The sequence below is a fragment of the Cupressus sempervirens genome, chromosome 1 (assembly GCF_028749045.1).
Source record: "Cupressus sempervirens isolate cs-2001-9-10 chromosome 1, ASM2874904v1, whole genome shotgun sequence".
Lineage (NCBI taxonomy): Eukaryota > Viridiplantae > Streptophyta > Pinopsida > Cupressales > Cupressaceae > Cupressus > Cupressus sempervirens.
In genome coordinates, this window is record NC_143118.1 from 509,337,702 (window position 1) to 509,363,996 (window position 26,295).

Here is a 26,295-nt window from a genome sequence, read left to right on the forward strand (position 1 = left end):
TCAAATAAACTCTACATGTTGTTCGCTTTTAAGATGACATTGTAACGAGACTAAATATTATTGTATGCTACACATTCTTAAAAAATGCCATTCAATTTCAATTGTACCCATCCTACAAAACATACAAATTTGATCCTCCCAACCCTCCTTAGACATCTTCCATCTACCTTCCTAATCCCATCTATACAATCACATCCTCAGTTATGCCACTCAAAGCCGTTCCTTTCATTTACTAGCAGCTCAAAGGATACATCTCACCAGCTTAAGGAATACATTTCCTCACCATGTTCTGTAATTAATTTCTTAAGGCAGTAATTTTTTATGGTCTCCTAGTATTATTTGTGCACATGACTATGAAACTTCTCTAAAACAATAAATTTTTATGTCCTAATGTTATTTTTTTTCAAACAAGACTAAATATGCCTGCCGGTATCAAAACATATGGCGTAGGTGTGAAAATTTCACGATTGCCCTTCCATTGGAATAGGGTGGCTAACAGTCTCTCTGTTTTTCAAAGTGATGAAGAATCCCTTATTTTGCTTCATGACTTTCGCTTAAGAAACCCATGCGATATCAAGTAGTCGTAGCGACATCGAGAACCTTCATTGATCATAAATCTGGTGCAGGTATTCATAAACAAAAGTTTGATTTCACCATTCGGATTATTTTTTGCTCAAACAGATTTATTTTGAAACAATGTTTTTTTGTGTTTTTTGGAGGGGTTTTCCAGGCGAACAGAGCATTGTGATCATTCTGAGGAAACGGATGTACGAAGTGATAGTTTTACTGATTACGTAGGCTAAAAATATACTTCCAGCTCAACGAGCTCCGGTTCAATTAATATTACAGAATTGAAATAGAAGAGAAAATATGCGTGGTTAGCTGACACAACGAAGGGGTTCAATTCTACCGCAGCACATCTTCTACGATTTCTGGGGTAAAGTGAATGACCATTTGAATGGGTAAAATCATTGATTAATACGAATTGGGGTTGCAAGAAGGCAAAAATGGCTTTTGGACAAGTGGTGATCGGCCCGCCTGGTTCAGGGAAGACCACCTATTGCAACGGCATGTCTCAGTTCCTCTCTCTCATTGGCAGGTACTACACATCTTGTCCTGTATATATTTCATTCTCTATTCTCCAATGTGGATCAGCTGCAACTTCTCTCTGGGCTTTCTGCTACTCAAATTTTACATTTATGTTTTTAAATACGTAAATGGAGGCTGTCAAAATGTAGCCCGAATCCCAGGAATCAGATGAAGCCATAAAGGTTGTTTGGAATGCAGGTTTCTGTACCATGTTTCAGTTTCTCTAGTCGCTTCAGAGATGTAAATAGATGTTTTCATAGAGTCAACCCACAAGAGTAAATCGGGATGAAACTAATTACTGACAACTTGCAACAGTTCCAATATCAATTCCTGAAGTTTGTCGTTTGATTGTGATCAATTGATTGTAACTAACTCTCCATGGTTCTAAGTCAAGAACATTCTCTGTAGCATGATCTTAAGCAGGAAGAGTGTCGATAAAACTTATTGTTGTTGCAATTGTTAGATGGAAATTTGAAAATTAGGTTTACAAATATGACGTTTAGTTCTTTTATCATGAAAAATTCCATTCAACCTTAACTGTAGAATATCATATGGAGTTTGATTAAACCAATCGGCAACAAAAGAAATCAACAAACCGTATAAAGACATCGCAGCACAAATTGAATGCGGAGAAACCCTTGTAGGAGAAAAATCTACCAAGAAGAGGCCAATATGTATTATCTTCGTCTACAAGAGTACAATATAACATACTTCCTTTCTCCTTTGTCTTCAACTTGACAGCTTTTGTGAACCTGTGAAAGTTCAATATATATATTTAACCTTCATCCCACGGCTCCAGTGTATAGAGTTTTTGGAGGAGTGAAATCGAATCTTTTTCCCCAGAACAAGAGGAGTGTCAAAAGGGAAATAGTAATTCGTTTTTATATTCACAATGGAGATGGAAAGCATCATTTAAAAGAATTACAAGAACAGTGTTTCTAAATGAAACAATTGTGAACTGAAATAGGAAATAGGAATTGACTTAACTAACTAAAGCACATTAAGTGACCCCTAAATAAGAAATATAACAATATCATTCTAATACCCTTCCTTAATGGTCATTCTATCAGCTATACCAAATTGTCCTCGAAATTTTACAAACTTGTCTTGGCCTAGAGACTTGGTAAGGATGTCTGCAGTTTGGTCCTCAATTGGAACATATCAAAACATCACTTTTCCATCTTCAACAAGCTTTTTGATAAAATAACAATGAAACTCAACATGTTGGTTTGCTAATGGAGATTAGATTCTTGGCATGGATTCTACATAACAAGGTTGAAGGTCCCTGGGCTTCAGATATTTTCAAGTAACAAAACATCCTCTGTAGCCATATTGCCTCACATGCTGCTTTAATACTTCCTTGATATTTTTCTTCTGTCAAGGAAAGAGCTACCGTTTGCCACTTCTTGCTGGTCTATGTGACTGCACTTGTATCAAGACCGAAGACATATCTAGAAGCAGACTTCCTATCATCAACAAAACTTACCCAATCCTGAGTCTGTAAAACCAAACAGCAGAGGATCTTTGCTTCTGCTGTATAGAATGCCAAAGTTTGGCATTCCTTTCACAAATCTCAATACACGCTTTGGTGCAACCCAGTATTCTGCCTTGGGGGTTGTAATGAAACAAGATATGTAGCTCACATCATAACTTAGATCAGGTCTAGTGGCTGTAAGATAGATGAGGCTGCTCACTAGTTGCCTAAAAGCTGACTTACTGAATATGGGTGAATCTGATTAGGCTAATACTTTCAGTCCTTTCTCCATAGGTGTAGATGAAGGCTTGCAATCAGTCATCCTGAAATTATTTAGCAAACCCCTGACATACTTCAACTGAGAGATGAAAATGCTGTTAACCTGTCTGCCAAACTTCTACATCGAGACAATATTGCAGAAGTCCCAAATCAGTCATATCAGATACACGAGGTAATTTAAATCTGATTTGTTTAAGCAATTGTGCCCTATTAGCAGTATGATAATATCATCAACATAGATGACAAGAAAAACGATGTCATTACCAGTGCATTTGGCATATAAATTTGGATCTCGATGACTTCTGCTAAAACCTTGTACAATCAAATAGGTATCAATTTTGATGTACCAAACCCTAGGGGCCTGCTTTAGGCTTTAAAGAGCCTTGTTCAATTTGCATACTTGGTGCTCTTGGTCTGCAACTTTGAAACCAAAAGGCCATGACATATAGACTTCTTCCTCCAATCCATCAAAGGGAGGTACTCTTCATGTCCATTTGATGGACTTTCCAACTGCACAGTGTTGCAATGGCTAGAATTGACTGGATGGTCCTCATCTTTGTTGTAGGAGCAAAGATTTCTTCATAGTCAACACCTCCTTTCTGCAGGAAGCCTTCAGTCACTAACTGAGCTTTGTACTTATCAATAGTTCTATAATCTTCGTACCTCACTTTATAGATCAATTTGCAGCCAATGGTTTCTTCCTTGGTGGAAGATCTGTCAAAACCCAAGCGTTGTTCTTTAGAAATACTCAATTTCCTTAGCCTTTTCCCATTAAAGTATACCTTTTGCCTTTGAATAAGTCTGAGGCTCACAAACACTTTGAATGTTGGTCATAAGAGAAAAATTGATAGTGCTCTTGCTCTTGGCTCTCGATGATCTATTCTTAGTAAGCTCATCATCTTGAACATCACCAATTTCTTTTTCCCACAACTTAGGTCGAAGAGTAGAACCGTCTTCTTCCAAATTGGGATGATCATCATGACTTGGACTTCATTTAACAAAATCATCTGGATGCTGATCTAGGTTATCCTAATGGAAGTCTGGTAGTGCAATGTCACGCCTAGGAGATTCACCAGTTTAGGTTCAGAATCTTCAGAGTTCCTCTCTCTAGGTGAAGCAAATGGATTCCTAACACCCAAGTTTCTTTTCTTCATAGGCTGATCTTTAGAACTCTGGATAGGATAAAAGACCATAAAAGGCCCACCTTCATAAAAAATCAACTCTCTATTAAATGTGAGATAATTTTTGTGAACATCAATCAGCCAATACGTTAAGGTCCCCTACTTTCTAGTGACAATTAATTAAATTGATTTTTATTAAGTTGTCAAAAAAACAAATGAAATGTTCAAATAATGACTCAGTATTAATCAACTTAATTGAATAGCAATAATAAAATATTAAATGTGACTTTGTTAAATACAGTTCTCCAAATATAATCAGCCTAATGTTCTAGATGCCTATTGGAGTTCTTTATAAGGAAGTTGGAAGGAGGAAGATTTGATAATTTGGTTGAAGCTTTGTATGAAGCAAATCTCTGAAGACAGGAACCTTAAGAAGATTGATAGAAGGGCTGGACAAAAACCTAGCTCTTCCAAAATGGTGGATTCATGACAGAGTCTACATCTGAGCCAAATTTATGAAGTCTCTAATAGAAACAAATTTGCAGTGATAAAGGTATTTGCAGATTTGAAATATTTAAATCAGGTTTTGGAGAATAACAATTATTTTGAATATTGAATTGGCACAATATTGCAGGTCCCAATTCTCTCCTTGAGGCAATTCTCATATTTGTGGGATATTGAAATGTTTATCACATATGTTGAAGCTGAGGATTAATTAAAAGAATGATGCCGAGCTCAATTCATTTTGGGAGGAGTCCTCTAGGGTTGGAGATTTGTTTAATATTGGAGGCCTCCTTTGTTTAGATATATCAGGAAATAAATATCACCACACAAGTATTTCTATTGGGGTCCAATCATAATAGAAGGCAAGTAATATTTACAACTATTATTGAGAGACCATGTGTTACATCCCAATTTTTGGCTCAATTTAAAATTGTTCATATAGTCGCTGAGGTTTCCTGTGAAGTTAGATAAGTAAAATTAGTTACGATCATGTGAAAGGGTAAGATGGTTAATCGTTATACTTTTATAGGAAGTTGGCATGCTAGTTAGCCATTATGATGGTTTATGAATAATGATTGGTTATGGTAAATTGTTATTATATTGAGGAATATGATATAATTGTGGAGAATTCCCTTGCAGGAGCACGTTGAAGGGGGGAAGCATTGCCAGAAAGGAATTGGGCACGGGGGGCACTGCCATCACTGAGCTAATAGGTATGAGCCTTGAATCACCATGGCTAAGGGTAAACGACTAGCAAGCAAGAGTGTACATTGGATGACCATGAGCTAACCTGTTAAATTACATATCATTTAATCGTAAAAGAGATCACCAAGCATGAATTGAAAATTGAGCAAGTTTGTACACTTGTAATTGTGTTGTTGGTTGGAGTTGCTTGGTGTATAAGCATGTCTTATCATATTGACATCATGATACCTAAATATCTATACATGAACATACATATATATATATATATATATATATGGATATACGTAAATCAATTATATATCTAAGGATGTATACACATACTTGATATTTGGCGTATACGTAAGAAATATATGGTTGGGGTTTACGCATGTACACGTATATACATACATACATATATAGGTATCTATAGATACCATGATACTATATAGTAAGACAATATTATTATTTCTTTCACTTTGGCTGTGGCCTAATATTATTTCATGCATGGCCACCTTTCATATTCTATTTTATTTTCCATTGGTCCTTATAATTTGAGATGGCCATTTAAATATTTGTGCAGATGATTTCTTGTTGGTATTGTAACTCCTCCATCGCCACTTTCTTGTTCTTTCTTCTAACCGAGCATGGATTTGCTTATATGGGATGAGACTTTTGCCATGGGATATACCTCAACCTGCTCCCTGTTTCGAATCAATCAAATTGATCCTTTTTTTGTTATGTGCGAAACCTGATTGCAGTCTCGTGATAGCGTTTTGTATTTTTCTTTGAATGGAGTTGTATTCTTCTCTCACATTGGAGAGTAGCAAGGCATATTTGTCTCATACCATGTTTGGACCACTGCCTAAGCACCTATCTCTAAGCCAGGCTTGATCCATGATATTGGTTCAACTCTTGACGACTTCTTTTATGGCTTCCATGGTATAATCATTTATTTGTTTGTTCATGATATTATCAGGCCTCAATCTCTGCTGCTTCTCCATATATTTGCATCCATCATGTGCTTAGATTTGGTGTCTATACGACCATTTGTGGACATGTATGGCTGACTTGAATGCTTTTTGTTTCTGTTGTTGGTTATATTACATACAACATTCATATGTGTTTAGATTGGTATCGATACCTTGAGTTACGTATCCTTGTGGTCTGGAGTAGCTGTATTCCTATGCAGATGCATTCCATGTTGGTAGCCATAGTTGCTTGCTATTTGTCATGGATGCGTATAAGGTGGTTTTCATCTTCAAAACAATGGCATTTAATTTCTACCTCTATATATAATCTGTTTGCTGTGTATGATCTTCATGATCCCTCTTCACATGTTTAATATTGGAAAGGATTATAATCTTTCATCTATAATGCCGTAGAGTAATTTTGAGCATTAATGAGATATCAGTACTTTATAAACAATAATCAAATTTTGTTTATGGAATCGCCCAGGAATTCATGTGCGAGGACCAACATGTTCAAGATGAAGGGGGAGAATGAAAATACTCATGCATGATAAAGTAAACATAAATCAGTAACAAATAATCACATCTGAAGAATTGAGTCAGCTCATGATAAGCCATTGCTTAGATCTTGTTGTTTAGTTGAGCTGTGGGTTAATACTCTAGTACCAGGATGCTCAGTGGATGGACAAGGTGTTCCATGTTTATTTCTGGGTAGGGAGGGCCTTTCTCGAATGAGATTATGTGGGGATCTTTTAAGGGTCTGTGGTTGGGAGGTTAATCCCTTGACAATGTTTCCCCTCTCCACAAGATGTCAGGAAATGCACTAGACAAAGATACGTTATGCTTGGAAACATTTGTTGGTAAAAGGTATTTTACTGATAAGATGTTTATACAATTAGAAGATATGATGGATTGATTTATATCGTCGATTCAATTAGTTCCTTTAATGAAAGCAACTTTTTTCGTCAATTTAATTAGCAACTAGTTAGATCGGTTGATCTTCCAACTGAACATGGAATATATCTATATGCAAGAGGTAGGTTTATCGGATGGATTGTTATTTCAGTCTTTCATTTACGTGAATAATGAATATGAGCGTATCTTGTAACTGTATGTTATTGCCATAGTTAGCAATGGAAAGAGAAGGGATGATACATGGTATTTGATGTCCTAAATGATACAGTGGTATTTGATACCCTATTTGATATAGTGATATTTGATGCCCTAAAGGATATAGTGGTATTTGATGGTATTTGTCATTTCGATAAAGTGGTATAACTATTTGTTCCTAAGCGGTATATATGGACTAACTTGGGTTTTGCAGAAGCATCCCTAGATGGATTTCGGTTTTGAATTCTATGGTATGTAGAGTTTAAATTCCTTGTTAAATTCATTGATGGTGTCTTCAATTGTTAGTTATGAAATTTCCGTTTAATTGATTGTAACCATTAATCTCATTCACACGAACATAACTGATATAGCTGTCTTTCTATGAATATGAAGTAATAACTGTATTTCTTGGATATGCTAGTTGTTAGTTAAGACCCGAGAAAAGTGGTTGTTACATTTATGAAGGTTAATACTATGACAAAGAACATTATTTGTAAACTCTAAATAGGTCAGTGGTAAATAGTTTCAACCTTGGAATAATTATTTGTAAATGGTGAACATGTCAACTGGATTTTCAATTTCAATCAAGGATACTTTATTAAAGATTGTCAATGCCTCTATATTTCCATACGTACTTCTTAGGTTATTATTTTAGTGTAATAAATCAAGCCCTTAAGTTCCAATTAAACTTGAGGAAAGAATAGTAGTGCATGCCAACTCTTTTAGTTGCATGTAAGATTTTTGCGTTGCCTATCAGTTTGAATTGACTTTATGAGCTATTGAGAGATTGTTTTGCACATATATTTAACCAAAAGTAGAGTAGAACAATAGGAACAAAAACATCTGAAAGAAGAAGAATAACAAGATCCTCTGAATATGGCAGAACAAAGGAATGATGGTGGGAATGGTCAACCTAATACAGGATGTTCTGGCACATTTGGCTCAACAACAGTAGCAGATGATGCAAACTTTCATTCAGTCTCAACAAGAACTTCCGATTGCAATTGGCAATTTAAGGGTACAGCCACAACCAAGGAATCAAGATGATAAAAGAAGTGGAGTGGAGTGAGAGAATCCTGCTGGAGCAACTTCTAATGCTGTTAAAAAAGCAAACACAAGGCTTCATTAGCCACTATGATCTACATTTTTACCTCGAAGATAAGCTGAAAAGGAAGTTCTTGAGGAAGAAGTGGATGAGACCCATATCACATATGATGTCATGGTAGCTTGTGATGATTATATGGCACTTGCAGACCAAATTAGGGGTTCAATAAATCTGAATCAGTTTATGAACCATCGAAAAGACAAGGCAAGATATAGATTGGAGAGATAGAACAGGGGGCCTAGAAGGTCAACCAGACATGGCACTCAACCCCGAGGAGTATAAGGAAGCCTTAAATAAGGTTCCGTTGTGAGGTTTTCACAACATTACTCCATTGCAAATGGGGATCCCCTCTTTTTGCTATAGCAGAAGGAGTCGTTGTCTGAGGTGGTTTTAGTTGGCAACATTTTCAAGTCTACATGTCCGATGGAGAGTTTGAACAATTTTGGCCTGCTAGGAAGTAATAGTTATTTGGGATTTGTGTGAGGGTTTTGACGTCCTTTTGAGGTATTTTCGTAGCCTAAGTAGTGGTGGAAGGGTAGAGTTTTAGTTTAAGTGAGAAAGATTTTCATGCTTAGCAAATGGGAGAAGGATTGTGAGCAAATTTGGCAAGTGGTGGAAATCCTCCGATCAGAGGATTTGGCCCTGTGAAAATCCTCAAACTCTAGGATTTCCACCAGCTATCATTTCTTCGCAAATTCTCAAGATTTCATATTAGTTAAAGGGAATGTGATGAAAACTTGGTTGTGGGGGATCCTTGCTAAGGCAACAAACTGATTGATTCAATGTTAAAAAGATGAAGAGAAGGGGAAATGGTAATTTTCCCAATGATAATTGCTGAAAACATATTTGGTGGAAATCCTTTGACCAGAGGATTCCCACTATGAAAATTCTCTCCTTAGGATTTCCACCCCTTTCAACGACTCAAAATTGATCCAAAATCATGCAAGGGCATGGCAACTTGAATATGAATAGCATCAGGGGTGAGAAATGACAAGTTTTGGGAGTCTAAGTGGCAAAATCATGTTTGGTGGAAATCCTCTCTACTTAGGATTCCCATCGTGTAAATCATATCTTCTTTGGATTCCCACCACATCAATCCTTCCAAGCCCAATATTCCATCACCCTCTAAGGCACTAAATCTAGTCTAAGGCATGAATCCAATGTCGAGAGGAAAAATGGAGTGAAAAGTTGTCAAGAGAGGTTGAAATGGAACAAGATTTGGTAGTAAAATTACAAGGAAATCAAGTTGGTGGTCAAAATCCTCTGATTAGAGGATTCCCACCACCTTAATCCTCTCAAACCCAAATTCCCCCTTTTCACTTTTCACCAAATTTGATTTCAAGCAGGTGTTAGAGGTGAGGGATGTTGAGTTGAAGGGAAATTGATTGATAATGATGAAGTTTTTGAAAGTAGTAAGGAAATAAAGTGCTAAATAAATTTTGTGGAAATCCTCTCTCCAGAGGATTTCCTCCGTGGAAATCCCCCCAACTCCAAGACTTTGCCTCCTTGGGATGGCTAAATTAGTGCAAAGCAAGTCATTCGAGTGATCACAAGGTAAGTGGGGGAAAAGTCTACAAAGCCGTGATATGTTTAAAGTGAAAGAGGAGACGCCAAGTCATGGTGGAAATCCTCTGACTAGAGGATTCCCACCATGGAAATCCTCTCCTTGGGATTTCACTCCTAGCCTCTCAACTTGGAATTTTCCCCATTCCCTTTAGCCTTATTTTCCTCATGCAAAATAAAAAAAATCAAGTGGGCAGATTGGAGAGTTGTGAGAGAAAGGAATTTTAACGTTAAGTAATTGAAATTGGGATGAATTTTTTTTATCGTGCTTGGTGGAAATCCTTTGACCAGAGGATTCCCACAGTGGAAATTTGGTGGGACTCCTCTTGTCTTAGGATTTCCCTCCAAGGTCTATTTCTTCCAAGCCTCTAGAAATACCCACATTTGTCATTTTCAAGATTGGTAATTAAAAAATTGTGATCCCAGGTCGACCCCTTAGGGAGATGTACACTTTAGGCCCCTTGGATACCTATCTAATGGGGGTGTTTGCAAATCATTTCAACATCTCTCCAAAGCAATCATAGCTCTGCATTGTAAGTAATTAACTTCTCCATTTTGCAAGCAAATTCTCCTTGGATTGGAGGTGATTTTCTCCATAGCAACAACAGATCAAACTTTGAAAAATAAAACTTCTAGGGAAGGCAATAATTGTGGGCATGTAAGGCAGATTTATCCTCAAAATTAGAGACAGGGAATGGAGAACAAATCTGGGTATATAATATCATGAAATTCATTTATTTAATCAGATTTTAATATTAAAACTTGCAAAGGGAAAGATCTTAAACTTGAGAAAATCCACTTTTGCCTCATTTGATGTCAATGCAATGTAATGGGAACTTTTAGATTTTCCTTCATGTTTTCTAATCAGTTTTGGCGATCTTAATACTTTTTTCCTTTGTTTTGCAAGGTGAATTTAGGGAGAAGCTTAGAGGGCAAGGTGATGATCAAGGCCTCAAAACTTCAAGTGGGTACTACAAGGAGATGGGTCAAGCTCGAGGGCTCAAGTGAGAAGGTAGGATTCGTGTCCAAGATAAAGCGCAAATTTAGATTGAAACCAAGAGGAAATTCAGGAAAGTAGAGAAAATCTAGCCATGCGAGGACATTTTTGAGAATCAAGAATTATGTCAAGCTTACAAGTCCTAAGTGCAAATTCAAATCAAGACCATAAGGAAATTTCAAAGGGAAGGAGGAGTTTCGAGGGAAGCTATTTGAAAGCATACACCATCACCATCATCCTCAAAGAGTTGAAAAGTCAATCAAAAATTACTTTCTAATTATCGAGCAAGAAATAGTTGTAGTTTTAACAAACATCTTCTACAAGCCAAGACACCAAGCATAGCATAAGGATGACGAGGTGGCAATTGTTTATCACCTCTAATTTGAAAATTTCAATTTCAAGCACAGTCTATCACAATAGGCCAAGTGTCCTTTTTCTCATTGCATATCAAAATCATTGTAATTTTTTAATTCTCCCATGAATTGGTGGCCTCGTGTAATTGGTTATAAGTTTGGCAACCTTAATTAGGGTTTGTAAAATTAAATCTTGGCCCTTGATCATGGATCAATCTTGGGCCTTCGTTGTAATGGAACTACTATGAAAGGCCAAGGCCTTCTTATTTGTAATTCATGAGCTTAGGAGATTAGAGTAGGAGAGAGTTATTAATGTAGGAGACTAGAATAGATTAGCTAAGGGAGGGACTTGACGAAGTTGTTGTTATAATGCTTATCAAAGTAATTGATAATTCATTGTTGTTTTTTCATGGTGGATTACATAATATTGCTTTGAAGTATTGCATGGTTTCCTCAATCTTTCAGTTGGAGTAGATTTCTTTTCATGTTGAAGTAGTTTAGTTGAATGGAAGTTTTTGTGGGATTTTTTTGTTTGACTTGAACAAATCCGGGCCTCTAACCTCTAGCTGATGGTAGGAGGGCCTTGTGTGGTAAGCTGATGATTGAATGCAATTTGCTTCAATTGGTGTTGAATCTTTACTTTGCATTTATTTTATGAGATTGGGGAGGAGATATTGATTTGAAAACCATTTGAGTGTTCCTTAGAAGCTTCCACTAGGTGGGTGGAGTCACTGGTGAGATTACATCCAGTAGAGTCCAAGTCATCCATGATTCCTTGCATTCAAAATTAGGAGTAGAAGTTCGCTAGTTTAAGTTTGAGTTGAAGTGGAGAGGTTTGAAGATCAAAACTATATTTTCATTGCACATTGTAAAGCCAAATTTATAAGAGAAAGAGTTTATATCCATTTGAACGAATAGTGTAAGTCCCTTTCTGATAGCCAACATATCACATTATAAAACTGAGTGAAGTCCACAATTAAGAAGGATTCTTTAAGTCATTTCATGATATTACTTTGCAAGCTTAACATGAGAGATGACCTTATATCAAGAGGGGATCAAGTGCTTCTCCTTGAAACATTAAGTATTTGATTTTGCATGTTGTAGTGGAGCGATCACATCAATAGGTTCCCTTACCAACAGTTCATGCAGCAGAAAGATAACAGTGAGGTCATGGGCACATAAGATCGATACATTCTTTGCACTTAAACCCATGGAAGAGGATAAGGCTATTTAGTTTGCTGCAATGCATTTGGAAAGAGTGGTATTTGATTGTTGGCACCATGGACTGGTATCTCAAGATCATGCCATGATTCATTCTTATGAAGAATGTGTTAGCAGGTTGATTACACGTTTTGATAGGGAAAGACATAGGTTTATCATAGGGACTTGGCTCAACTCCAACAGGTGGGACACTTGGAGACATACATAATGAGCTCCAAAAAATTTCAATCATGGTTCTTGAAATGTCACAAAAGCGAGTTAGAATGCTTTTTGTAGAAGGATTACGTGAGAGATTGAAAGGACTCGTTAAGGTTCATAAGCCTAACGCACTAAATGATGCCATTAGGACAGCTCTTGATCTTGAAGTCACACCCTCTTATCAGCTACAAAAGAAAAGTTTCAGCCCATGGAAATTTGATGAAAAAAGTTTTAAATGGCAAAATAACATGCCTCCCAAAATTTTTGAGTGTCAAGGAATAAATTGAGGAGGAAGTTATACTTCTCTTGCGAGGAGCCATCAGAGCATGGTTGTTGTTCCCTTGGGAAAGGCAAAGCGCATTGATCAAGGTCATATCTAATGATGAAGATTAGAATGAGTGAGCGGCTTGTACTGATGAGGATAATGCATAGGGGGATCAACCCCAACAGATAGAGTTGGAGTATATTGTAGTTAGAGAGACTCCATGCATTGCCACTTTATCTAGAGTTCCTCACAAGCATCCTTTCCAGTTGAAAGGTGTCCTTAAGAGACAATAGTGGTGTCTTTAGTGTACAGTGGAGCCACACACAATTTTATTGATGAGTGCTTGATGATGAAATGTGGACTTTAGGCCGAGGAACTTCTTAGATTCAGTGTTATAGTTGCAGACGGTTTTCTGCCTAGTTGCACTAGAGTGCCATAGCTAAATATATTGCTTGAAGATTACACATTAACATACGACTTATATATGCTTGGACTGAGCAATGTGGATGCCTTATTGGGACTTCAATGATTAGAGTCACTTGATCGGTATGTTCAAGATTTTAAACAAAGTTAATTATAATTTATGGTTGATAATAAGAAAATTGTGCTTACGGCTATGGAAATTAGTGGTCCTCGAGTGGTTTCAATGGAGGATAAAGACTCTATTCAGGCATGATGATGTGCAGTGGACGACTTAGTGTTTTGTATCAAGCGAATTTTCCTCTAGTAGTGAGCCACAATATCATATAGATATCCAAACATTGTTGTACAAGCACAATTTAGTTTCTGGGGATATTCCTCTTGGTTGTCCACCTGATCATGGGTTTGAGAATGTCATTGAGCTTGAGGAGGGCACAAAGCAAGTTATCGCTACACCCTACAAACACCCACACCATGTTAAGGAGGAAATCGAAAAAATAATCAAGGAACTTTTGAAAGACCCACATACATCCTAGCTCTAGCCCCTTCGCTTCTTCAATTGTTTTAGTTAAAAGGAAGGATAACGCTTTATGTATGTGTATAGATTACAGAGCCCTAAACAAGAAGAACATAAAAAATAGGTACAATATTCCAAGTATCAATGAGCTTGTTGATGAGTTACATGGGGTCATGTATTTTCCAAAATTGACCTTCATTCAAGTTATCACTCGATTTGTGTCTGGGAAGAAGATATACATAAAACTGTTTTTCATTGTCACTACAAATACTTGAAGTTCCTTGTCATGCCATTGGGACTCACAAATGGACCCACAATGTTTTAGTCTTGCACGTATCACACATTTTGTGAGCCGTTGTAGGAATATGTTTCAGTTTTCTTTGATGATAAATTTTTACAATAAGACATGGAGTGGTCAGTTACAATATTTGGATGTAATTTTGAGTATAATGGAGGCACAGTCTCTATTTGCAAAGGCCTCCAAATGTGAGTTTGCTATGACCGAGACTCTTTATCTAGGGCATGTGATTGGAGCTGACAGTGTTAAGGTACACCAGGAGAAAATTTAAGTGATTCTAGACTGGCCACCTCCAAAGAATATATTTGAGTTGAGAGGCTTCTCACAATCATCATCACCCTTGAAGATCTTGCTAAGAGTGCATTCCATTGGTCTGATGAGGCACATGTGACACTCAAGAAACTCAAGGGAGTCATAAGCATGTGTCCAGTATTGGCACTTCTTGATTTCATGTAGCCATTTGTTGTTGAATGTGATGTATCGGGTCAGGGGATTGCTACTGTTCTGATACAGGACAGGCACCCTATTGCATTCAATAGCAGGAAACTCAGAGAGCCAGAGAGGTTGAACTCAATGTATGACAAGGAGATGCTAGTGATCATGCATGTGCTAGCCAAGACAATATCTAATGGGTATAACATTTGTTGTTTGGACCAATCATAACAGTTTTAAGAATTTCTTGTAGTAGAAGGATCTCAATCAATGTCAAGATAAGTGGATAAATAAAATTCAAGCATTTGATTTTAATGTGGAATATGTTAAGGGAAAAAAATGCCGTTGCTAATGCTCTTCCTAGGTTATCCACCCTCTGCTCTCTCACTGAGATTTCAGCTGATTGGAAATGTCAATTGCTGGTCGAGAATAACAAAAATGTTTTTGTGTGACTTGATTGATGAACATATGCACGATGACAGGTATTCTTTAGTAGATGGTGGATTCTTTTTTGTTAGCTGCAGTCCTTTGTATGTTAAGATTGAATATGCCAGTTAATAATTGTTTCTGCTTAGTTCAGAAGCGACTGTCCAAACACAAGGATTTTTAAGGCCCGACTGTTTATTTAACATTATGTCAAGAACAGCATTATGAGTTTACACACACATATACACATAGCTGTACATATATATAAATATATTTTTTGAGGAAGAGTCAAACAATATGAAGCACTTTGGATGAGAACGAGATGCAAAACATACAGGGATAAATTAAATAATGATTATCAATGTTGTTTATTAAAATCAAAGAGGGACCTCTATGCCTAGAGCACTAGCTAGACCAACTAGGTATCGAATTACCACATCCCCGACCTAAGTAACTGACAACAGTCGATGTTCAAGCTTGGATGACATTCCTGATTTGCACTGTTTGCTCGTGCATTGCAATACGATGATACTCTTTCCCTGTTTGCGGGATAGTTTTTCCTCCTGCATCCACTGCCATGGATGTTAAGAATATAACCTGATAGCCTACAGGTCTGGAAGTGCAGTTTGCACTTATTCTTCTAAACCTATATACTACGTATGGCCTTATATATTATTCCTAGTATGAAACGACGACTTCCTAGAAGTGTTATGTGACATTAAAGCTAATCTAATCACTATGTGTTTGTTAGTATTTAATTATAACTAAAACTGGTAAGTTGCCGATTTAAGGAAGAGGCATATGTATTGACCTAGGTAAGAGACATGTCCATTGGAGTGTTATGACCGTTAGTCAGGTATATAGGAAAGTTAGTATTGCAGATTGAAGAACACACAATTGCAATTAAGTTTGCTTCTTCAAGCAATACAATCCTATCGATTTATTGCATATATATATATATATCAGAAGTAAAGGTCACAACTTCTTCTATATTCAGATTAACAAGAAGATCATTCTCAGCAATCAAGAACAGACATAAAATCTTCATAAAGGCAAATACCTTAGGACAGAGTTTGTTGCAGATTTTACTGAACATTTCCAATCAGAATTTGCAGAAACTTTACATTGTGTCAAAGCTTTGGTAGTCAAACTTAGGCTCTGCAAAATTCAGTAACCGGACTTTGTATATATCTAGCAACAATATCCTATCTTCAATGGCATACACAATTAGACCCAAGGACAGGTTTGATGGGAAGGAACATTTTAATGTCTGGAAATTCAGAATCACGATGATTCTTGAAGAGAATGATGTAAAACAATTTGTTGATGGAGCATCCAAACAATCTCCAGTTGAACCTCACAAATCTATTTGGAGCAGAGGAAATAGAAAGGCCATTCAAATCATTTTAGATGGAGTAAAGATGATATCGTACCTGTGCTTACAAAACATCAAACTGCCTTGATATGATGAATGCATTACGAAATGCATATGAAGTAAACAATGCAACTAGGGTTCTTGCACTGAAAAGACAATTGAATCACATTTAGATAAAGAAAGGAGAATCGATAAATTCTTACTTCCTGAGAGTTGCCAGCATTGGAGATGAACTATCAAGTATAGGAATCACTATTAGTGACACAGAATTAACACTAATAGCTATAGATGGATTGCCAGATTCATGGGAGACATTTGCACAAGGAATAAGTGCCAGAGATAATCTTCCAGACTTTAACAGACTTAAGAACGATTGCCTTCAAGAGGAATCCAAAAAACTAAAGAAAGGAGGGAAACCAAAAATAGAAGATGAAGAACTACATGTTCTTAATACAAACTCCTATAAGGGCAAGAAGAAGTATTTCAAGAAGAAAAAGGGAAATCAAAAGAATGGAAAACCCAAGAAAGATCTATCTAAAATAAAGTGTTTCAAATGTGAAAAATTTGGACACTACAGATCTAATTGTCCTGAAAATTCCAAACAACAAGCAAACTGTACAAATGTTATTAGGGAATAAGATACTTATGATCCTAAGAACCGTGTTTTGTATTCCTCACTATCAAATGAAATTTCAAATAAAGCATGGGTGATTGAAGTGGGTCTTCTAGAAATATAACGGGATACAAAGAAACACTAGACTCTTTATCAGATAAGGTTAATGGTGAAGTTACCATTGGTGATAATTCAGTACACTCCATTGAAGGAATTTGAAATTGTACTTTGAAACTAAACTTAGGAAATACTCTTCTTTTTAAAGGTGTACTCTATGTACCAGGAATTAAAAGCAACCTAATCTCAATTACAACACTTGAAGATGATGGGCATAGTGTTGCATTCGTGGATGGCAAAGTATTACCTTGGGCAAAGAACTCTTCCATCAAGAAAGCAAAATTAATTGGTCAAAGAAAAGGATATTTGTATGAATTAAACACAGAATCTAGTCAATCTATTCAAGCCTTAGTTCATGAAGCCGTAGATATAAATGAAATATGGTACAGAAGATTAGGACATCTAAATTTCAAAACTCTATCAACTATGGAAAAGATGGTTACTGGATTACCTAAACTAAATAAAGACCACTCAAGTATTTGCAAAGGGTGTGCTTTGGGTAAGAACACCAGAAGTCCTTTTCTTGATAGTACTAGAAAAACAAATAATGTACTAGAATTAATTAATTCAGATTTATGTGGACCTATGTCTGTTCCTTCTCTTAGAGGATTTTGGTATTACATCTTATTAGATGACTTATCTAGGAAAAAATGGATTTACTTCTTAAAATGCAAAGAATCAGAAGAAATCCTAAAGAGATTTAAAGAATTCAAAACATTAACTGAAAATCTTTCAAAATATAAAATTAAAACCCTTAGAACTGATAACAGAGGAGAATATACTTCAGATTTGTTTAAAAGTATTTGTAAAGAATCAGGGATTAAGAGGTAGTACATTGTTTTTTAAAATCCAAAACACAATGGGGTAGCAGAAAGAAAGAATAGAACAATTATAGAAGCTACTAGAGCTACGATATTTGATCAAAATCTAGAATATTATCTTTGGGCAGAAGCCTCTTGTATTGTTGTATATATTCAAAATAGAAGCTCTCACTCTTACCTTAGAGATAAAACTCCCGAAGAAGTATTTACTAAGGTCAAACCCAATATAAGTCATCTTAGGATTTTTGGGTGTCCTGTATATATCCATGTTCCTAAAGAAAAGAGAACCAAGTTGGAACCCTCTGGGAGGAAAGGTATTTTTGTAGCGTATAGCGAAACATCTAAGGCATATAGGATTTTCATACTTGGACAAAAAAATATTGAACTTAGTAGGGATGTGATTTTTGAAGATCTTGCATTTAAAGGAGCCCTAAGTTCTGAAGAGCCTTCCCCTTTATCTAGTTCTGAAAGAAATAGTGAATCTGGGTTCCAGAGGGAGAACTTAGAAGAAATTGAGGATGAAATTCAAAATCTGAACCTTGAAGAAACTCAAAATTCAAAGAAAAGACCACTTTGGGCCATTAAAATAGTTGAGGCAGCTCAAGACTTTGCTGCACCTTCCAGAACAGTCAGAGAAAGCAAAAGACTTAAAAGATTCTCTAGTTATACAACAAACATGAGTGATTTATCCAAAACGAAACCAACCAATCTTTCAGATGCTATTAAACATACAACTTGGAAAGAAGCTATGACAGAAGAATACCGATCTATCATGAAAAATGATGTTTGAGAAATTGTTCCAAGACTTAAAGGAAAATCTGTTTTTTCTTCTAAGTGGATATTTAAAATAAAGCATGCTGTTGATGGTAGTATTGAGAAGTATAAAGCTAGATTTGTAGCCAGAGGATTTTCTCAGAAAGAAGGGATTGATTTTGAAGAAACCTTTGCTCCTGTTGTCAGATATACCTTCGTAAGAGCAGTCTTAGCAATTGCCGCATCAAAGGGATGGAAAGTACATTAGATGGATGTAAAAACAACATTCCTAAATGGAAAGATTATAGAAGAAGTATATCTGGAGCAACCTAAAGGATTTGAAACTCATGATCCTAACATTTTTGTTTGCAGGCTCAAGAAAGCTCTCTATGGGCTTAAGCAACCTCCAAGAGCTTGGTATGAAAGAATTGATAAGTGTCTCATCAGCTTAGGATTCTCCAAGAATGAAGCCGATCCAAATTTATATTACAAAAGAGCTAAAGATGATATGGTAATGCTGATACTGTATGTTGATGATTTACTAATAACAAAGGATGATCATTTTATAGATTATTGCAAGAAAGATCTAACTAGAGAATTCAAGATGAAAGACTTGGGCCTTCTCCATTACTTCCTAGGATTGGAAATATGACAGAATTCTGACAGTATCATACTTAATCAAGGGAAGTATGCATATGATATTTCGAAGAGATTTGGAATGTGGAACTGCAAGTCTATGTCTTCTCTAATGGAGACTAATTTACATAAACTTAAAGAAGCAGCAGCAGAATCACCTTCCATAGATTCTACTCTTTACAGACAGATGATTGGGTCCCTTATGTATTTAGTAAATACAAAACCGGATATTTGCTATGTTGTTAATGCCTTAAGCCAGTTTATGTGTGAGCCAAAGGAAATTCACCTAGTTGCAGTTAAACACATTATGAGATACTTACAAGACACTCTTAATTTTGGACTCAAATATGAGAAAGTTGCTTTAGACTTGCATGGATTCATTGACTTAGATTGGGGTGGAAGTGTTAAAGATAGAAAAAGTACTTCAAGATGTTGTTTCAGTTTAGGATTAGCTATGATATCTTAGATATGTAGAAAGTAGTCTTCAGTAGCTCAAAGCTCCATAGAAGCCAAATACATTGCAGCAACAATGACCTCTCGAGAAGCAGTCTGGCTAAGGAAGTTACTTGTAGGATTATTTGGACAAACTATGAATCTTGTGATTATTCATTGTGATAATCAGAGTTCCATCAAGCTTTCAGTGAATCCAGTGTTTCATGATAGGTCCAAGCATATTGAAATTCCTTACCATTATGTAAGACATATGGTAGACTGGAATTCTGTAAAACTAGAATACATTTGCACTGTAGATCAGACAATAGATATTCCCACCAAACCTCTATCTAGAGTAAAGATATACCACTTCAGGAGAAGACTTGGTATGGTTGAATTGTAATTCATTTGTATTCATTATTTTAGAGGTGACGATCTCTGAAATGATGAACACTTGTACAAAAACATTGTGAGAGGTGACGATCTCTTAGATAATGTGCTAAACAATAGAGTTCTACTGTAAGATCTAGATGAGTTCAAGATCATATTGTTATGTAGACATTGCTATGTTTATGAGTCACAATTTGGATAAAGGGATAATTTTAGTATTCTCTAGGTTTATCTTGTTTTCTGGTAGATCTTAAACTTAGGATCTTGTTGTGATATAGAAATACCAGTTTCTATGAGTCACAACTTGGATAAATGAAGAAATTAAATTACTCTTTAGGTTTATCTTGTATATAATCACTAGCAACAATGATTTATCATATCATAGGTTTAGTAATATGACTTTGTATCATGTGTTCTATGATACCTAATACTAAGAAGATACAGACAGATGTAGAGTATTAATTCTTGCTTATACATCTGTATTGATGTTGCTAGATATGATACCTCTCTGTATGATTATCAGGTTAAGAGGAAGTGTTAAGAATATAACTTGATAACCTACAGGTTTGGAAGTGTAGTTTGCACTTATTCTTCTAAACCTATATACTATCTATGGCCTTATATATTATTCCTAGTATGAAACAGTGACTTCCTAGAAGTGTTATGTGACATTAAAACTAATCTAATCACTATGTGTGTGTTAGTATTTAATTATAACTATAACTTGTAAGTCGCCGATTTAAGGAAGAGGCATATGTATCGACCTAGATAAGAGACATGTCCATTGGAGTGTTATGGCCTTTAGTCAGGTATATAGGAAGGTTAGTATTGCAGATTGAAGAACAGATAATTACAATTAAGTCTACTTCTTCAAGCAATACAATCCTATCGATTTATTGCATATATATATATATAATATTTAGATCAGAAGTAAAGGCCACAACTTCTTCTATATTCAGATTAACAAGAAGATCATTCTCAGCAATCAAGAACAGACATAAAATCTTCATAAAGGCAAATACCTTAGGACAGAGTTTGTTGCAGATTTTACTGAACATTTCCAATCAGAATTTGCAGAAACTTTACAATGGAAGGATTGGATATCCATGTCATTGTCATAATCTCATGATATCAAAATCAATATGAATATGCATCAATGTTCCATGGAGTTTCTATTGCAATTCATTCCCAAATTTTCCACAGAAGAACTATATAATTCCTCTTAATATTATTTCTATTAACAGAATGAGATATACATATTTATTCTTACTAGCCAAATTAACTGAAAACCAATAAATTGTCATTGCCACACTTCACAGGATGTAGTTATTACAGTTACAAAATAAAACAGTCACAAGGAAGGGATGTGACACTGGATTTGGATTCAAGCTGTGTTTACAATAGATTTTATTTGACAATGGCTTCACCAGAAATTGCTGGCAATAAATTGTTCCATCCATGGTCCTTTTTACTTCATAGTATTACAGAGTTTCCTCTTGCCACAGAATTTTGGAATGACGCCTGAAATAATGAAGGGATGTAACGCTGGATTTGGATTCAAGCTGTGTTTACAATATATTTTATTTGACAACTGCTTCACCAGAAATTGCTGGCAATAATTTGTTTCATCCATCGTCCTTTTTATTATATAGTGGTACAGTGGTTTTCTCTTCCACAAAATTTTGGAATGATGCCTGAAATTTTATGTACTATCATAAAATGCTAAATAGAACTTTTTCTGAGAAAAATAAGAAACTGTACTTAAAATATACTCTAGGTATCACATTTCAAGCAAAAATTTAATGCTATTAAACTTATTATTTATATAAATGTTATTTATATAATTATATGAATATCCTATATGATTCAGGTATTTATTGTTGTAAGAAATTTTCTGATTCTTCTTCAGGAAGGTAGCATTTATCAACTTGGATCCAGCAAATGATGCATTGCCGTATCCTCATCTTTCTTTTAATAGATATGGTTGCATTTCATTCTTCTCCAAGATTTATATCATGATGGCAAAGAGGTTATTGAAAATACTAAATAGTATCACTGTATTCAACTTATGATATTTGGAGTAAATGAGCATGGATATGGTGGGTGAGAAACTGTTTTGACTGTTATTTTTATAAGAAGTAAATGCTATTGATATGTTACTTGCCATAATTTCCCCTGATGATTATCAGTAAAATAGGCTTGTTTAGTAAACTATTGATATTATCATCAATTGATCATAAGATGGACAAAAACAGCCCCTTGGATGACTACACCTGAGTAAATATAGATGTCTGTTCAGTTCCTGTTTTCCCCCTTTTTTCAGTTGAATGTGGCTGCAATTGTTCACTTCACCGTTCTGCGGTTTTCAGTTTTGTATATACTCGCAGATACTGCTGAAATTTTCAGTTTCTCCTTAACAAATGTTAGCTGTGAATGTGCTGTAAATATCGAGGACCTAATCAAGCTTGAGGATGTTATGGCTGAGCATGGGCTTGGTCCTAATGGAGGTAAGAGTTGTTAGAATATAGGCATTCACTAGATAAAGCATGTCACCTGACTTTTGATTGAACATTGAGATCTTTCTCTCAACTAAATAAACCAAATTTAAAGTAAATGTTTGTTCTTGAGAATTTCAGATAGGGCATTCATTAACATCTGTTTTTGTGTGAGCAAGGCCTGGTTTACTGCATGGATTACCTGGAGAAGAACATGGACTGGTTGCAGTCAAAACTAGAGCCTCTTTCAAAGGGTGAGTGAAATTGAAAAGTAGCGTTTTTTTAACATTGAAGAATGTGATGCTCAGTTTTTCTGCAGTTTTTTGCGAAGATTTGCATTTTGAGCTTCTGTTTCGTCTCTTGAGGTGTTTTTGCTCTCTCTCATATCCAAGGTTTTTTAATCCTGTCCAAATATAGCCATAGGTTCAGTATGTTTTGTGGTTTACGGTAGATAGGTCTGTCAGTTCCGATCAAATATTTTGAAATAACTAATATCTAATATATACAATCAAGGAAATCGAATGGAGAGTTTCAGATTGTTGGCTAGTATGATATTACTATTGCTACTGTAACCATAAATTTGTTTACTTGAATGGAAGACTTTTATGGTCCTGGCAAGTAGGATAATAAGTTACCTTCTTTAAATCACTAGCTCAAATAATATTCATGTTGACGTATGGATGTTTAAAACTCTTTTTCTATTGACTCTTTTTCCATTGGTTAGTTTTTGATTAAGAAAACAGGTTTTGAAGGGTCCCCAAATCTGAATCCAAATAGGTGTAACACTAAACACCTGTGGTCCAAATCCAAAAGATAAGCAATGCACACAACAAAATGACACGGGACAAAGACACAACAAAACTTAGACAGCTAAGGGGTGTAAAACATTTCACAAACCCCACAAATTTTTTTCTATTGGTTGTTATTCTTAAGTCACTTTATAGAATTCAAAACAGCCCATAAAATTTGATGTAATTTCAAGGAGTATCGCTTTTGTTCAGAATGATTCAAATTGAAATTCAGTGTAATTTATTCCAATGTTATTTTGCATCTTGTCTTCAATAGATTAATAAATGTGAATCTTATATGATCAAGGAGATCTTCAGCCATGTAGAAATATGCAAGATCAAATAGCATCCCCTCCTACTTGCTCTGGTCTTTGGCCTTCCATAAAGCAATTCATGACTTATCTGATTTTGCTTGAGACATCATCTGTATATTCCACATCTTAGCTTCTGCTGTCTGTGCTTCATATGAATAAGTTGTGATTTTCTTTTTCGTTATAATCAATGATTGTTTACTCAGTAGATTGGATTAGTCTTTCAGTTTGTGTTTATGTTCCACTAAATGACACTAAATTATGGCACCTGGATTGACAAATGAGGGTACTATATTCAGGATCACTTCGATCTGTTTTTCACTATTCTGTTGTTGCATATTTTTGCAGATCACTATTTTCTCTTCGACTTTCCTGGGCAGGTTGAGCTGTTCACTCTTCATTCAAATGCAAAGAATGTCATCCTTGGATTGACAAAAAATATGGACTTAAGGGTATGTTAGTTAAGGTGTAAGTAATATGCTATTTACATTCAGAAAATTTCACCATATTGTAGAGGGGCTCGTCTTAAGGTCTGTTGTGGAAGCTTCTCCGTCTCAGTTCATTGACAGCAAGATCTATAACAAGATTGCATTGCTGGAACTAAATACAGGCTCTTGTCTATGCAGCTGACAGCTATACACTTAGTTGATGCTCACCTGTGCAGTGATCCTGGGAAGTACATTAGTGCATTATTGCTTTCCTTGACAACAATGTTACATTTGGAACTGCCACATATTAACGTGTTGTCGAAGATGGATCTTATTGAAAGTTATGGCAAGCTTGGTAAACATATCCTTTCTTTGTTTGAGCAGTATAGTGATGGTTCATTATATATGATTGTTTTGGAAGAAAGCTTATGCATGCTGGTGAAACTTGTTTTTATCATAATGGAGAGCTTTGGCTTTGTTCATCTTCAAAATTGACATCAAGAGTCAAGTTATTCGTCATTATATCTGTATTTCAGAAGCCATATAGAAACTCTGTATTCCTGATCTTTATTTTTCAAGTGCTTAATGAAATAACTCTAATTAGTATTTGTTTTGTTAGTTACATGTTTTCAACATGGTACTCAAAGAACACTATTTGGTGCAGCTTTCAATTTAGAGTTCTACACAGATGTACAGGACTTATCTTACTTACAATCTCATCTGGATGAGGATCCCCGTTCTTCCAAATACAGGTTATACACTTCTTACATGTAATAATTTATAATGTTAGCATTGCTAAGGTCCATAATCAGTTACTTTTGGTAGTGAAACTTAGTGTTTCTTTTTATGGCAGAAAACTCACCAAGGCACTATGTGAGGTGGTGGAAGACTTTTCTCTAGTTAGTTTTACGCCATTGGACATTCAGGTTTGTGCCTGGGGACTTCTATGTGTATTATGTTTCGTTGTCTGTGGGAGTTCACGGGGTCATGGGGTAAATGCTAGCAGTAGGTTGTCATAGTTGTTAGATGACATTGCATGCAGATTGCTTGTTGCGTAAATTTTAGTGGAGTTACTTCCATTGTCCTGTGTGCTTAGGTTGTTTCTATTGGCAGGAGGTAGGTTGCATTTTTAAATTTCATTTACATTTCAGTGTAGTTACTTTAATTGCTCTGAATTCTTCAGTTTTGTTTAATTTTTGAAGGACAAGGAGAGTGTTGGTTATCTTGTTAAATTGATCGATAAAGCAAATGGATATGTGTTTTCTGGCATTGAAAGCAATGTTGTTGAATTCAGCAAAATAGCAGCTGGACCTGTGGATTGGGATTATTATAGATATCCTTTTTTTATCATGTCATGCACACTTTCGATTTTTTATTTGAGATCATATTCCATCACATTGCTGTGAATTGCCTCCTTGACAGACTAGTTTACAAATGCAGCAGTACAAGAGAAGTACATTAAGGATGAGGACGACTGATGTTAAGCTAGGGTGCTCTGAGATGCTTATTTGAGATGTACTAGTGTGATTATTGGTGGGGGGACAGGAATTGTAGGTGTTTTAGGTATAAATTTCTTTAGATGGCAACCTAAATTATAAAGCATCCAAGAAATATTTTCTCCAAGTTTTCAAAGAAGTGGTAGACTGGTAGGGAAGAAGACTCCCTATTCTATTCTGAAGTAATTGTATTTGATTATCATGCTAATATATATGATGGTGATAATTTGTAGAATTACTTTTGATTGATTACCATTTTACAGACTAGTAATATAGATCATGCATTCAATTAAACAAAACATCGTATCTGTATACCTTCATTTGTACTCATCTCAAAACATTTTATTTTCATTATATTGGAACTTGAAGCTTTTGCATGTTAATCTTCAATTGCTGGGAGAGTAAAAGCAGGTGCAGGAACATATAAACATTGAGATATTCAAGAAGTATGGAAGTATGATAAGTTGCATAACATATTGAAAGGAGGAAACCAGAAAACAAAGCAAAAGAAAAATCAACTTAGTATTCAAAGAAAGGAACATTACTGTATCAGTTATAATTTATGAAAAAGTTCTATGCCCTTTCCTAACAAAGGGCCAGGGGGATGGGAGACCAA

At 35.6% G+C, this 26,295-nt stretch overlaps 1 protein-coding gene across 2 annotated transcripts; it reads left to right on the forward strand.

The window, feature by feature from the left end:
* Positions 1 to 443: 443 nt before the first annotated feature.
* Positions 444 to 25,865, forward strand: QQT1 (P-loop containing nucleoside triphosphate hydrolases superfamily protein). 2 transcript variants are annotated; one of them, XM_089829287.1, is made up of 11 exons: positions 444 to 626; positions 720 to 1,099; positions 22,071 to 22,115; positions 22,589 to 22,668; positions 22,836 to 22,910; positions 24,104 to 24,207; positions 24,382 to 24,538; positions 24,848 to 24,935; positions 25,037 to 25,109; positions 25,386 to 25,516; positions 25,616 to 25,865. In XM_089829287.1, the coding sequence occupies exons 2-11, from the start codon at positions 1,008 to 1,010 to the stop codon at positions 25,659 to 25,661; spliced, it is 891 nt and encodes a 296-aa protein (XP_089685413.1). In that variant the 5' UTR covers positions 444 to 626; positions 720 to 1,007; the 3' UTR covers positions 25,662 to 25,865. The 2 variants fall into 2 exon arrangements, with proteins under 2 accessions (XP_089685413.1, XP_089685410.1); XM_089829284.1 differs by having other exon boundaries at positions 489 to 626; positions 731 to 1,099.
* Positions 25,866 to 26,295: the final 430 nt, after the last annotated feature.

Excerpts from the sequence above, each read along its gene's own strand:
- QQT1 (XM_089829287.1), top strand. The coding sequence starts at position 1,008 with ATGGCTTTTGGACAAGTGGTGATCGGCCCGCCTGGTTCAGGGAAGACC. Across the intron at positions 24,208-24,381 it reads CAAAAAATATGGACTTAAGG|CTGACAGCTATACACTTAGT; the intron begins GTATGTTAGTTA and ends TTGTCTATGCAG. Across the intron at positions 24,539-24,847 it reads TGAAAGTTATGGCAAGCTTG|CTTTCAATTTAGAGTTCTAC; the intron begins GTAAACATATCC and ends TATTTGGTGCAG.